This window comes from Penaeus chinensis, chromosome 13 (genome assembly GCF_019202785.1).
Source record: "Penaeus chinensis breed Huanghai No. 1 chromosome 13, ASM1920278v2, whole genome shotgun sequence".
In the NCBI taxonomy this organism is placed as follows: Eukaryota; Metazoa; Arthropoda; class Malacostraca; order Decapoda; family Penaeidae; genus Penaeus; species Penaeus chinensis.
In genome coordinates, this window is record NC_061831.1 from 27,179,181 (window position 1) to 27,194,180 (window position 15,000).

The following is a 15,000-nucleotide window of genomic DNA, read 5'->3' on the forward strand; positions in this document are numbered from 1 at the left end:
TGGTTTTTATTTCAATTTGTCCCAGGGAAATGTTCCTTATCGTTAAGTCTTTTTGTTTTATCCCGTTTGGTTTTCACTAACAAATTCAATCTTTTCTTTTTCTCCTCTATTCCTTGTTTATCATATTTTTTCTCACCACTCAAAAACCAACGCCTTTCACTCATGGACGAAACAATTTTATAGTTTTTTCGCTCATCATTTTCCACTTTCAACAATAAGCTTTTTATCGTAGTGGAAGATGCGTCTATACATATATCTACAAGTAATTTGTAAAATAAATTACTGTTCCTATCTCTAAATAAAGTCTATTAAATATTATCGGCTGCGGGTCGGACAAAGATTTTATTTTAAGTTAATCACACAAGCAAGATGAAGAGTGACTTGTATACACAACACTAATAAACCGCACAATAGATGAATGACACGTCGAGAATACATTGCAACTTGCAGGTTATAAGCGGTAACGATCTATAGACATTTCAACATCTCTTGCAAAACACGATCGTCTCTCCACTTGACTAAAAGCCCACTTGCGTTCTGTCGTATCATCCTTTGTTTTCGTTTCTTCGTCGAGAGCTCTAAGGAGGAATGTCTTGGAAGCGAAGCACAATAAGACTTAGTAATATAAATTGCCATGATTGGTGGGTTTCCGTTTTCTTTGAAGTCCACTATATGGGAGACTACTGTACTTTTATCACGTCCTTTACAGTGTGTATTCTTATCCTTTTCAAATTATATAATAAATGATCTGTATACAACTAACCATAACTGAGGATTGACTTCGAATGCATATAGGTGACAAAATCACAAAAATGTAAACCACTATCAGAAAAAAGTGATCTAACTGAAAGACAAAGGTAAAATATAAAAATATCTTTGAAAATCTATACATTTGTGACATATTTCGTGACAATATCGGCCATATCTATCCACATTTTTTCAGCTCTCTTTTTCTCAACCTGTCTGCTTCTCTTCACAATGTTTCCCCTTCTCTTTGCACTTTTCCGGTCTCAGTTTACACCTTTCCGTTTTGTTTAAACTTTTTCCCGTTTACTGTTTACACCTCTATCGTTTTAATTTCCCCTTCCCGTTCTCTCTTCATACTTCTTCGTCTGGTTGTCCCGTCAGGCGCAGCGATGAGGGAGGGTTGTCACACGGTGGTTTCAGTGCTGTCTTTGCTGTGGGAGGAGGAGCATGTTGTTAATTCCTGTCCTCAGGTCTTTTAAGTTTAGAATTCTATATATTTTTCCATATCAATGTGATTTGAGTATACGAAATAATTACATAATGTAGAATCTATGTTTGACAAAATAACGATATGTGTAAAGGAACTGTACAAAATGAAGGAAAAGAGAATAGTTTTATGGATGTTTTGTGAAAAAGAAATCATGCTTTTCTGAGAATCAATTTACATGGAAGAAAATGACACAAGAGACAAACACAAGAGACAAACAAAACTACAGAATAACATAATATATAATTTCCTAAATTGGTTACCAAGCCGACGGCCAAGAATGAATAAAAACAATATTAAACCGACAATCTACATTTATGGTGAATTATTATACAAGGGTTGTACAAGATGCCAATTAATCAACTAATAATCTGCCGGATTAATATCGTTCGAACTAATCTGTGCTTTTTGCCGGCTACGTAACCACAAACATTATTTTCAATGTACATATTTGAATCATTTCATACGGGAGACGAAATGCAAATAATACTTGTACCAAATTAAAGAGAAATATACTGAAAGTCACAAACTCCAAGACTGATGCAAGACAGAAGAGAAAAGTTTTGTAAGCTCTGCACTACTATTTTTTTCATAACTTCCTTCACATGCTGAGTGCTACACTGGTCCATCCACGCACTCCCAAGGTCTAAAATGGCTTACTCATTTAAACAAACACACGAGACAATATACATATTTTAAAATTTTTGTTTATTTGTTTCCAAGGCCACATATTGCGTTTGTGTGTAGCTTTAGATGAGGTAAGCTTCACCAACACCTTCAACTCACCCAATTACATTAGTCTTCCCTTTGGATGGCAGAGAAAACGGAACGGATTTTAATTAAGGATTATGGTTAGGTCACACAGCAATATATGCATTTTCTGCGAGGTATGATTTCCTGTGCTTTCCTTTATGTAAATGAAATTTTGATTTCTTAAAAAAAGTATCAAGAGGTGGAGCCAGAGATTATAAAATCTCCACTGCCCACCTTTTTGGGCCCTGGACTTTTGAATTAATTTTGACATAATTTTGATTTTATTTTTCAAAATGAAACTTTATTAACTTTCCTTTCTGTATAATAGTTTTTATTCCATTTCCATTTTGGACACTGATCACAGTATTTTGTGATTTTGATAGTATTTCTAAGTTTAGAACTCAAAAAGAACTTGTGATCCTAATAATTCCAAATAATAACAGAGGCTAAACTAAACCGGCCTTCTCTCTCCCACCGGGAGACTTACTCCGAGTCTGAGATCCCCAGCGTGATGGCGCGGATCTTGTGGGTGGCCATGAGGGCGGCGGGGAGGATGGGGGGCGGGGAGGGCGACTGAGGGGGGTCTGAGGGCGAGATATTGAGGTTGTTCTCCTCCACGCTGCTCTCCCCGCCCGCGCCGCCGCCCACGACCGGTGCCGGGAGGGCCTCGGGACTCGGGTCTGTGTGGGCGGAGGAAAGGAGCGAGTCGTCAGAGCCGGGCATGCGTGCGGGCAGCTCTGAGGCTCAGCGAAGAGGGCGCAGAAGGGGCGGAAAAAAGAGAGGGAAAGAAAGGGCGAGAACAGGGGAGAAAGACAGAGGAAGCGAGGAGAAAAAGACGGGATCTGAGAGGAGAAAGACAGAGCAAAGTGAGCAGCTAGAGAGAGGAAAATGAGAGAGAGCGAGAAGAAATGGAGAAACAGAGAGAGGGTAGGAGAGCCAGATTCAAAATGATTTAAAGAAGGAAAGAGAGCGTACGAAAAAGAGAAAGGGGGAGAGCTGAGCCACCGAGACCGGTAGAAGCTAAATAGTAGAAGCGAAGTGCAAAAGCCTCAAGCTGACAAACGTGTGGAAATCCAGAAGGCATATCCATTCCCCATATACTGTAACTTATACTAATTATAAATATATTATATCACTTATACTCTATCAGATACACTCTAAAATGGCAACTGCTATATGTATACAACTTCTAGTGGTTCTGCAGTAATGGCCAGTCTACCTGATTACACAAGGTCGTCACTTCCGCAGCTGTTTAGGCAAACATGATTAAAAGCGTTGATCTAAATGTCTCACTAATTTGTAAGACTACAATAGAGTTACTGAGTATCTTACTGATAAGTCACACTGTCATACTATATCTTTAGAACCACATACTGCTAAATTCCCAAATTGGATTACAACTTATTCGTCCAACTACAGTATACAGTAAATCTTTACAGCCATGTTCCATAGAGACTTAGCTAAGTTGCCAGAATACTGTCTGAATATCCAAGATAGGAAATTAAGAAACAAATCCCAAGTCACCTCATTCAAGAAAAAATAGACTTTTCCTCTACCTCGATAGATACACCACATACCCCTCTTCCAAGTACCGAATGCAGACCCACAACACCTGGTCGAACGACCCCTACCTTCCGCCAGCTGATGCAAGAACCTCTTCTGGCTCCTGGGCGTCCCTGCGGCCTGCTGCTGCGCCTGGTGCGTGGGCGAGTAGCGCCTCTTGTCCATGCTGTCCACGCTCGACCTGCTGGCGCGCGACTCCGTTCTTACCACAAGGTTCTCCGGCGAGATTCTCCGCCCGCTGTGGGCGTAGGGGCTCTCGTGGGCGTACGGGCTCCCCTCAGGCACTTGCCCTGGATATAGGCGCCCACTCACGTCAGGAGAGTAACGGCGGGCGTCCGGGGAGTTTCGTCGGGCATCCAGCGTCGAGAACTTTTTCGGGTCCGGCGAGAAGCGGTGCTTGCTCGAGGGCGAGTACGTGCCGTACTGGTTCTCGGCGGGGGAATAACGGCCGCGGTTCTGCAGGAGAGCGGATGGAAAGGGCTGACGCGTCAGTAAAATTTTACTTATATTCTTTACTCAGACTGAGCAGTTTTTCTGTTTTTTTTCTTATGCAAAGAAGATAAAGCCTAGTAAGTGTTATAACCCAAACAGCACCCTGCATTATATATTCAACTCGAATTACTCGCCCTCGATTTTTTTTCTTTCAAAAGACCAAAACCAACCTTACCTGGTCCATATACCGAGCAAGGGAAGGACGGGACTCTACTCTCAAATTGTCCGCCTTGTCTTGCATCTCGTTGTCTGAGGCGGTGGTGGTGGAGAGCCTCTCGCTGGCCCACAGAGGCGACGGCACGTTGTGCTCTGTGAAGGAACAGGCGACGTGTTAGTTTCCTCAGAACTCATGTTAGCCGTTCTTCATTTCACCTGCTTATGTTTTAATCACGCATTCAAAAACATTAAATTTCACTTATAATGAAACATACATATGTTTACTGAAAAATTACCTTTCAATATATTGTTTGTCTATAGATTTTTTTCTTCCAAGCGTCCTAAATAATGTCCCAGTGATAAAACAATGACAGGCGTAAAGCACAAGCACCAAATACGAGGCGTGGCATGGCGAGCCCGCCGTCGCCGAACACCAACCTTTGTAGGGGTAAGTGGAGTCCAGCTGCGAGGACCAGCGAGTGGCGAAGAGCGGACGAATGTTGTGCAGGAAAGGCGATCCTCCCGGACCCCCTCCTAAGGGCGGCCCTCCCCCACCTCCCCCGGGCATGCTATGGGGGGCGGGGGGAAGCGCCTCCGCCGTGGTGTCGAGGTCGTAGATGTTCGGCAGATAACTCGATGGTTTGGGAGGAACTTCTGAAACAAAGATCTTGAGTGAGGCTGTGGGGGCGGGGGCAAGGTCGGGTGTGCACGTCGCTGTGGGAAATGAGGATTCTCCGGAGCGAGCGCTCTTCTTAGCTTTGTTTTCCCAGTTGCTGAAGATTACTATTGTTTTTTTTTGTTCTCAAAACATCTATCGCTTTCATTATCATCGTCGTATTCATTATGTTTACCTTTATCATTCATCCATTCCTATTTATTGTAATTCATGAATCACATCTGTCATCTCTGCCAGTCTGTTTGTCTCCCTCCCTTCATCCTTCATCCTACTCTCCTGATACGTACCGGGCGGCGGATTGGTGCGTCGTTCGTTGACCCTGAGTGTTCCGTTGTGGGTCGTGGTGTCGTCCTCGTCGCTCGAGTGGGAGGAGGCGAGGTCGAGCGAGCGGTGGTCGAGGCTCAGCTCGCTCTCGCTTTCGCTCTCTCGACGTCTTCCTCCTCGACCGCCTGGACGAAGGGGGAGAAGGTTAAACGTTCAATTACGACACTTTTTAATCTTCCTTTTCTGATTAATGTTTTAATTTTTGTCTTATCGTTATTCGAATTATCTCGCATAGAGCTATTCAATATTTTTCCCATTCATAAAACGATATCATCAATCTCTTTCACCTTTCCCTTTCTCTCCCTTCTCCTTTCCCTTCTCTCCCTTCTCCTTTCCCTCTCCCTCACACCTACCCTCCCTCCCCTCCCCCTCTCCCTCTCCCTCTCCCTCCCTCCTTCACTCACCGTGTTTCCTATGGAACATTGTGGAGTCGTTGTACGCGTACGGCGACTTGACCGAATGCGCCTGGGAGTTGATATCCGTGTTGGAGTTGTAGTTGCTGGGCGTGCTGGAGGAGGCCACCCGCCCGCCCACCGCCACGCCCTCGCTCCGACTGTAGGGCGAGCTGGAGGTCTTGCAGGTGGAGCGGGAGGTCGTGCTGGCCGTGGAGATGCCGATGTTGCGCCGCAGGATGTTGAAGTCGTCGTTGTAGGTGAGGGCTGAACGCTGTGGGCGGAGGAGGAGTTGCTGTTATTTACTTGATTAACATTCTTTCTCAATCAAAATGTAAATGCGCAAGAACTAAACGAAAATATGATATTCACACAAGAATCTAGATCAGCTCACGAAAATAAAGTTCATGAAGCACAATATTCTTGAGTTTCCCCTTCCCAGCCAGGGACCGAATGACACGAGTGCTCACCGAGGAGTGCGACGGCCGCGCGACGCTCAGGGTCTCCTGGTAGGGCACCTTCCTCCCTGTGCAGGCCAGGAACATGAAGTAGAGTGAGTCCCTGACACGGCTGTTGAGGAGGCAGTATCCTACGAGTACGAAGAGGGCCGTCAGCAGGGAGAACACCGAGAAGAAGTAGTGCAGGATCTCGAGGTCCTCTGACACCGAGAGGACCGCCAGCACCCACGTGGCCCCGAGGAGAGGCAGGAACAGGATGCCCAGCCACAGCAGCGTCCTGCGTCGGGACAGAGACAGCAATGAGGTAAAAGGGCGACGAATTATTCCAGAGATTCATTAGATGAAAGTGTGATTATAGCACAAAGTAGCTTAAAGAACTTATCAATCTATAACATTTAAAAATAGAGCAATGGCAAGCTCCACATTCACACTTATAGTCGTAGAGAAGAGTGAAGAAGAAAAACTAATTTGGAAGCCCTAATCAGACCTGAGGTTTCCGAATCCTTCGATATGTCCCTTGAGGGTGAGGGAAGCGCGGATGGCCAGGACGAACACCAGCAGAATGATGATGACGATGGTGCAGATCGGGCCCACCAAGGCCCACACCACGTTCTCGTAGATGCTTAGCCAACAGCTGTATAAACAAACCATACGTTAGTCTCGCTCATTTATTTGTTATTGTCTTATAATATCCATCTATTTATCGATCTGTCTATCAGAATATCTCCATATATCTGTATATATCTATCCACCACACGCGATCTTTCGATTTTGAACAACCTATCAAATGTCATATGAAAAAATCAAAATACAGACTTTCTTTATACATATTACATTTTTCTCTCTCTGCATACTCTACAGAGAAGAAATAACCCTGAAGACTCACAAGAAGTAGTTCCCGTACTGGTCGGCGCGCACGCCCACGGACAGGCCCACAATGATGGCGGGCAGCCCGTAGCCGCAGGAGTAGTAGAACCGCATCTGGCCGTGGTTCACGTCGCGCATCTCCGTGAGCATCCGGTACAGGTGAACGCCCTCGATGAGCAGCCACGTGAACACGCACAGCCAGAAGTAGTGGAGGCCGATGGCTACCATTTTGCAAGGGAACTGTGGTGAAGAGTGAATGGAAAGGAGTCGTAAAATTGGTGAAATCATATAATGGACTGCAATATTCCAAATAGCATAATCAATTCACATTATCTTGCTGAAAATTCAAAGATTAAAACTGTTTATCCACGCTTGTAAACATAAACAGATCTACTCATACAACATTTCCTCCTCATAAGCACCACATCCCAACCCACCTCCTGTTGCACAAGAATATGCCTGATCTTTAGAGCCGCGAGGAAAAGCAGCTGCACAATGAAGATGCAAGCAGTCAGGTTCTTGTGGATCGTGTTCGAGTTGGTCTGGGCGCCGCGGAGGAGGCAGAAGGCGATGAAGGCGAGGAGGAGCAGCACCAGCGACAGGATGAGGCCGGTGTAGGTCGTCACGTCCTCGGCGATGGACGGCTCGGCAAGGAACTGTGAGGGGAGAGGGGGATACGTAACGAAGGTGTTTTTATTTCGAGAAATTACTATTGGTAAAGTGTTTACTTTTATGAAATTTATCCTGAATTTTGAAGCGTTTAGATATGAAGACGTTATGAATAAAGTGTTATATAGTTTCACTTAAAAAAAATATTAATCACAAAATGTTATATAGTTCTGACATCTAATTTGAACATGAGATCTAAAGGTACTATGCCTTTGATCACCTAATGCAAGGTATCCTACTGTCATAAATATGCTATATTTCCCCCAAAACAGCAACATATCCATGAACAACATATCTAAAAAAGACAAATAAAACAATCAAGGTCCTCACCTCTGCTTCTGCGTCGTTCAGAATGACGGCAAAACTGGAGAGGTGGTCGCAGGTGCAGTTGATGAAGGTGTCGTTGACGTAATCCCCGTAGCCTCGCTCGGCGGCGCTCGTGACGCAGCCCTCGCGGGTCCACACGCCCTCTTTGCTGCAGGGAGGAAGGAGACTTGGTTTTGTGGGCACGAGGTCGTTTCCAATTTTCTTTTCTACTTTCCTCTCTCTCTCTCTCTCTCTCTCTCTCTCTCTCTCTCTCTCTCTCTCTCTCTCTCTCTCTCTCTCTCTCTCTCTCTCTCTCTCTCTCTCTCCCATCCCTCACTCACACTCTCATCCCTCCCCTCCCTTGGTACTCACCTGTCGGGCTTGGTGACCCACGTGACGCACTGCGGGTTGGAGCGGCGGCCGACGTGGCCCACCCGGAACCGCAGCCGCACCTGGACGCCCAGCTTGTCCTTGATGAGCCCCCCGTGCTCCGTGTGCACCGCCACCGTGAACACCGGCGAGCGGACGGCCAGCCCGACGCCCCAGCGCTGCTCTACGTCGCCGTCGTAGGTCTCCGGGAGGAGGAGGCCAAGCGAGCGGAACACCACGTAGCTGACGACCGCGCGGTGGCTGCCCAGGGTCTCGCCCGTCGAGGTCTCGCCTGGGGAAACACATGGAAGTTCAGCTGTGTTTCACTTAGGGGTTAAACAGATCTACTGAATGTATATGCAACAAATGTTAAACTGTGCAATGTATACTCCAGATAAATAATTACTGTAGAATTGTACAAACAACGATTGTATATTCATGAAGCGCTGAAGCGCCTCCGCCACTCACCCTTCGCCACATTGGGGATCCCGAGCAGCGAGAGGGGGATCCTGATGTTCGTGTCGTGGACCCATAGCTGCTGGTTCTTCAGGTAGTTGTTGTACTTGGGCACGATTACCGAAGCCTCCCCCTTGCCCGGGTAGTGGCGGTCCACCAAGGACGAAGTCTCGGGTATAATCACGTGCTCGACGCGGTCCTCGTGCCCCGCTACGTACCCAGACCGACTATAGCCGTACAGTTCGTCGGCGGAGACTGTGTCCATCCCGAACACTGTGGGGAATCGGGAGTGTTAAAATAGTTAATAATTCCGAGATGTCCTGGTGGATTGCATTTTTACCTAGTCCAAGTATACATCACTGTTGTTTTAAATGGTCGGGAAATAGAAAATATAGGTTTTAAGTTTCCACTGATTTCTATATGTTATGTACTACAAACTTCCGTGCACATTTTACTATATAAGTATTCAATAAACCTTTAGACATGACACTTTATCATACACACACATCTCACGGCTTCACTTACCGACTTGCTTGGTGGGCACTTCGAAGGGCGTGGTATATGTGTCGCCCTGGTTGGTGGCCAGCGTTGCCACGTACTCGTCCAGCTTGGTGAGGAGCGAGTCGGCCCCGAAGCCGTTGAGGCCGTTGATTCGCTGCCAGTGGCCGGCGTACAGGGGCTGCAGGATCACGCTGGCTGACTCCACCAGGTTCTGGAGGGGAGGAAAGGCCAGGGTTTAAATTCCATGTTCAGGACCGTGGCTAGAAACACGGTGTCAATCAAATGAAAGTGACCATCTACCATGACTTGACTCACGCCTTTACCCCATCCCCTTGTATTACCTGGATGTAGTGGCGGTCCTGTCTGTGAGTCAGGTTGAGTCCCTCCTGGTGACCCTCGTACTCGAGGAGGACGATGAGAAGCCGTGAGGCGATGAGGACGTCCGAGCCCCACATGGACGGCGTGATCGAGCAGGCGTAGTTGAGGTCCTCGGAGATCTTCACGGCCAGATAGGTAGTGATCTCCAGCTCCTCATTATCGAGGCTCCGCAGCTGTGAGGAAATGAATGGGTCGCTCTTAGGCCTTTGTATATACTGAACGCTTAACGTTTGGCGAGCTAGAGAAACACATTTGCATACTTCACGCTGCCTAGAACGACAATCGTTATTTATCAGATTCGAACTCCCCTTCAAACTCCATAAAAGGACACTTCGAGCACCAAAGCTACCCACCAGATCCCTCAGTTCGATGAAAGTATCCGACACGCAGTTGAACATGTCCGGAGCTCCCCATCCGACTTCCTTGTGGCACGACCTGCTGGCCTGCCCTTGAGCTCCTGCGGGACACGGCTGGACCGTCTTTCCGTCGAAGGCCGTCTGCTCCCACCAGATCATGTCGAAATTCTTGGGGCATCCGTCGTACACGACTGTTCAAGGCGAAGGAATGATTGGTTTAAAATGAGTGAGAACTAATACAATAAACGAGATGATATATATGTAGTTTGGTACATATACAAAAGGACGATATCCTAGAATACACGAAAAACACATAAATAACATCACAGCACTTACTTTCGCAGCCTCTAATCGTGACCTGAGCGAAGGCGTTTGCACAAAGGTCACAGCGACGACCGATGACCCCGGGGCGACACCGACACTGGCCCGTCAGAGGGTCGCATGAACCCCCATACGACCCCACCAGATAACAGTCGCAGTCGTAGCAGGCGTCTGAGGCTTCCGGCTGGTAGTGATTTTCCTGGAAATCGAGGGTCGTTTAAGCACACGAAGTTTACTGTGGATAACTATGTCTCTTATACACGGGTTAAGTTATCGAACAATTAATGCCGGATAAACATGAAGAAGAAATGGAGAAGAGAGGAGAGCTCACCTCGCACCGACATTCCCCGCTAGTCTTGTTACAGTCGCCGTCGTAGCCCTTGTCGACGTCGCAGTGGCAGGGGCCGCAGACGGGGTAACCCCACCAGTTGGTCGGGCACGGCTGGTCCAGCACCACCTCGCAGTACTCGCCTGTGGGAACGAGGAGAAACACCCGGTTGATTTATAAACACCACCAGATTAATTAACACATATATTTTTAATTTGTCCCGTGTAAGGACTTTAAAGAAAAAATAATGTAACATGTCTACTCACCAGAGAACTTGTAGGTCGGGCACTCGCAGCGATAGCCTTTCGGGGAGTGGATGTCATGCACGCAGGTGGCGTTGTTGCTGCACGGGTTCAGCGTGCACACGTCCGCGCACTTGTCCCCGAAGAAGCCCTTGTTGCACTTGCACTCGTAACCCTGCCAGGTGTTGACGCACTGCGAGTTCGCGGGGCACGGGCGCGACGTGCAGGGGTCGGAGGCAACGCAGCCGTTGCGGGCGCCGCCCTCGTGCGTCGGGTGCGCCAGGATGTTCTTGTTGCTTCCCACGCGGACATCCTGCACAAGGAGAGTGTTTGGTTAGTGAGTGCGGGATAAACACATAAGTGTTAACATAGCTATCATTAACCTTATAGCCATATCACAACGACTGAAGCTCATCTGACACTTTCTCAAAAAGGATATGTGAAATTCCTCTTCTCCCCTCCTTCTCTTCTCCACTAACCTTGATGCATCCCTTGAAGCCCGTGACCTTGGCGGGGTCCGAGGGCTGGACGCCCCCGACCGAGACCTTGCCGATGTAGAGCCCGGCCACCCACGAGTCCACCGAGTGCGTGATCTCGTAGTTCCCATAATCCAGGTTGATCCATACCTCCCTGCTCATCCACTTCACCTCCACGTTGTGCCACAGGCCGTCATCCACGCGCGTCTCCGTCAGCTTCATGGTGGTGTTCTCGTAGCGGTACTGGATGAAGCCGTCGACCAGCTGTTCGGGGGGGGGAGGGGGGGGGGGGCACGACAAGCGAATGGTGAATCAAATGGCAGGACTATATCCACGATAGTACTTTCCTATAGGTTTACATTCAAAACTATTTATTTCAACACACACACACACACACACACACACACACACACACACACACACACACACACACACACACACACACACACACACACACACACACACACACACACACACACACACACACACACACACACACACACACACACACACACACACACACACACACACACATACACACACAATCTCCCCACGAAACAAAAACAAACATTTACCTCAATAATACTGTTAGCGTTCTGTCCGACGGCAGTGATGACAAGTAGACCGAACTGCTCTCGCGTCCTGAAGGAGAGGCTGTTGCTCCACGGTAGTTTGATGGACTGCAAGTGCGGCGTCACCACCAGGAAGCCCTCGCCCGTGAACTGCTTCACCACCTCAAGCTCTGTGACGCGGATCAAGGGGCGGGTGAAAAGTCTTTCCAAGTAAGGTCCATAGTTATTGTGTGACAACAATGCGTAAAACTAATAATATTCCCACTTCTATTGCTTTCACTACAGCCAATATCAATAACTATCGCCATAACAAAAATAATGACGACGACGACGACGCCGATGGTGGTGATGGTCACAACAAAACAGCAAGGGCAACGCACTCACCTTCAGAGCAGTACCTCCCGCCCCAGCCCGTCGGGCAAGTGCAGACGAAGGTGCCAAAGGTCTCCCTGCAAGAGCCGCCGTTCTGACACGGGTGAGAGCGGCAAAAGCTGTTCTTCTCGGGGCAGCCTGGGTAAGTGCCGTTATCTGCTACGTATCTGAAAAAGTAGAATACGGTTAGATTGCCTGATGTGTGAGCTGTGAGAACTTTCTCAACTTCAAGTTGTCAACTTTCACCAACTCGAACTACATCAACTTTCACCCCTGATCCCATGCTATGTCAACTCTCCCCCTTGACCTCAAGCTATGTCAAGCTATGTCAACCAGCCGAAAGATAAGCAGTTAACCAACAGACACTACAACTCCGAATAAGGAGAAAAGAAAACTAACACAAAGGTAAACCTCTTCATACTCACGAATCCAAATCGATGAACTTATGGTCGACATAGAGATCGCGGATGCATCCATGGAAGTGCTGCTGGCTGACCTGGTAAGTTGTGGGGAGGGCGGGCAGGCCACCTATCTGAAGGGGCCCTGTCACGTCCAAGAACCTATGACAGGACTCCGTCAAGCTGGCACACCTTCAGGAGTGGAACGCGAGTGTTAGGAGTTTATTAGAAATATGAAATGAATGTCTGATTTCTTCAAAACAGATTTAGAAATTAGTTTTTGCAGTGAATGCCTACAATATCCACAAACATCTACTTGTTATCGAAACCACGGAGCCCTAAAAGAGCCCTAAGAGAATCCTAAAACAAATCAGGTACCTCGGGTCGAGAATCTGAGCCGTGGTGTTGGCGCAGTGGTAGTCCCCGATCTGGTGGCCGAAGCGGACGGCGAGCGCGGAGTCGCAGTGGTCGAGGCTGATGGTGGCGCTCTGGAGGAGAAGGGAACCGAGGTCAGGGGCGTGTTATCTTAACGTGTGAACATTAATGAAACTCGCGCTCTACATTCGCAAACTCTGTCTTTCTGTATTTCTATTGTGTCTGTCTGTCTGTCTGCAATTGTCTATCTTTGTCTCTATCTGTCTGACTCTCTTCTATATGTCTGCCTCTGTCTCTATCTGTCTGTCTCTGTCTCTATCTGTCTGCCTTTGTCTCTATCTGTCTGTCTCTGTCTGTCTTTGTCTCTATCTGTCTGGCTCTGTCTTTATCTGTCTGTCTCTGTCTGTTTTTCTCTGTCTCTATCTGTCTGGCTTTGTCAATATCTGTCTGTGTCTGTCTCTGTCTGTCTGTCTCTTTCTGTCTGTCTGTCTGTCTGTCTGTCTGTCTGTCTGTCTGTCTGTCTGTCTCTGTCTCTGTCTCTGTCTCTGTCTCTATCTGTCTGTCTCTGTCTCTATCTGTCTGTCTCTGTCTCTATCTGTCTGTCTCTGTCTCTGTCTGTCTGTCTCTGTCTCAATCTGTTTCTATGTCTCTATCTGTTTTTCTCTATCTGTCTCTGTCTATCACACACACACACACACACACACACACACACACACACACACACACACACACACACACACACACACACACACACACACACACACACACACACACACACACGCCAACCCACCCTGTTATAGTAATCCACGGTGACGGTGTGCCAGTCTCCGTCGTCGACGCCGCCGGGCACCGTGGCCGTGACCCTCGTGGTGGCGGTGCCCAGGCTGAAGGAGAACATGACGGCCCCGCCCACCACCTCCAGGGCCACGAAGTCGTGTTTCTCGTTGTAGCGACCGTTGTAGAGGAGGAGGCCGTCGCGCTCCCTCGTGGCGAAGCTGTGGGGAGGGGCGGGGGAGGTTAGTGGGATTGGCACAGGGGGGGGGGGGGGGGGAGAAGGGAGGGGAAGAGGAGGGAAGGAGGGGGTAGGAGAGTGTAGAGTGGGAAAGAGGAAAGAGGAAGGGGAAGAGGAAGGGGGAAAAGGAGCGAGGAATGAGAAGGTGTGGGAGGAGAAAGAGGAAGAGGAGGAGGAGGAGGAAGAGGAAGAGGAAGAGCAGGAGGAGGAGGAGAATATGATGAAAGAGGAGAAGCATAAAGAACAAGGAAGAAGTAAGGAGAGGATGATGGAGGAGGGCGGCCAGAGTGTAGGGAACGGAAGTGAAAAGAAAGGTAAAACGGGAGAATGAAAGATTGAAAAAGATGAAAGGAAAGAAGGAAAGAAGAAAAGAGAAAAGCATGAGAAATGCAAAGGAAGACTGACGAAAGAAATCCACAGCAAAAAAAAATAAAAGCTATTAATAAATGAATCCTTATAATAACCATAATAAAAACTACTAATAGATTATCTCCTTACAAAGTTAACCCAGTCATTTTGAATTGAAAATTAAGTGAAATATTAGCAAAACAAACAAGGGGTGGTAGCGTCCAAAACAAAGAATACAATACCTCAAAATAAATAAACATCCATAACAAAAAACACACGAAACACGTACAAAACAGAATTACAAAATACATTTTTTTCCTTTCAACTTTCTTACAGAGATTTACCCAAACGTGAATTCTAGAAAATCCTCAACAGCTCACCTCATCTTGATATGAATCCTGTGTCGCTGCTTCAGAGTCGGGAAGGTCAGGAAAGCCCCTCGAGAGAACCTCCTCGCCCGCAGCTCGCACGTGGAGGTGTGGTACAACGAACGTGTACAGTTGGTGCACTTGAAGCCTCCTGCCCCGTTTCCACTTCGCCCGTCCTCCTCCGTACATTTACTGCCATGTACGCATATGCCGTCCACACAGGGGCCACTCAGCATGT

The 15,000-nt window shown here is 47.6% G+C and overlaps 1 protein-coding gene across 1 annotated transcript in view; it reads right to left on the reverse strand.

The window, feature by feature from the left end:
- LOC125031645 (protocadherin-like wing polarity protein stan) overlaps positions 1-15,000 on the reverse strand; it is a 37,902-nt gene that overhangs the window by 723 nt on the left and 22,179 nt on the right. The window contains exons 7-33 of the mRNA XM_047622527.1: positions 14,775-15,000; positions 13,825-14,029; positions 13,038-13,147; positions 12,687-12,851; positions 12,274-12,428; positions 11,893-12,059; positions 11,321-11,581; positions 10,866-11,154; positions 10,603-10,742; positions 10,287-10,470; positions 9,948-10,141; positions 9,558-9,767; positions 9,241-9,427; positions 8,728-8,988; positions 8,263-8,551; positions 7,915-8,059; positions 7,353-7,571; positions 6,935-7,155; positions 6,536-6,682; positions 6,061-6,325; positions 5,603-5,864; positions 5,162-5,323; positions 4,637-4,849; positions 4,218-4,351; positions 3,619-4,006; positions 2,475-2,667; positions 1-1,178 (exon numbers count right to left, since the gene is read on the reverse strand). The exon at positions 1-1,178 is cut by the window's left edge and continues 723 nt beyond it; the exon at positions 14,775-15,000 is cut by the window's right edge and continues 18 nt beyond it. Coding sequence (XP_047478483.1) covers positions 1,151-1,178; positions 2,475-2,667; positions 3,619-4,006; positions 4,218-4,351; positions 4,637-4,849; positions 5,162-5,323; positions 5,603-5,864; positions 6,061-6,325; positions 6,536-6,682; positions 6,935-7,155; positions 7,353-7,571; positions 7,915-8,059; positions 8,263-8,551; positions 8,728-8,988; positions 9,241-9,427; positions 9,558-9,767; positions 9,948-10,141; positions 10,287-10,470; positions 10,603-10,742; positions 10,866-11,154; positions 11,321-11,581; positions 11,893-12,059; positions 12,274-12,428; positions 12,687-12,851; positions 13,038-13,147; positions 13,825-14,029; positions 14,775-15,000 — 5,420 coding nt within the window. The 3' untranslated portion in view covers positions 1-1,150. The remainder of the gene's footprint in view (positions 1,179-2,474; positions 2,668-3,618; positions 4,007-4,217; positions 4,352-4,636; positions 4,850-5,161; positions 5,324-5,602; positions 5,865-6,060; positions 6,326-6,535; positions 6,683-6,934; positions 7,156-7,352; positions 7,572-7,914; positions 8,060-8,262; positions 8,552-8,727; positions 8,989-9,240; positions 9,428-9,557; positions 9,768-9,947; positions 10,142-10,286; positions 10,471-10,602; positions 10,743-10,865; positions 11,155-11,320; positions 11,582-11,892; positions 12,060-12,273; positions 12,429-12,686; positions 12,852-13,037; positions 13,148-13,824; positions 14,030-14,774) is intronic.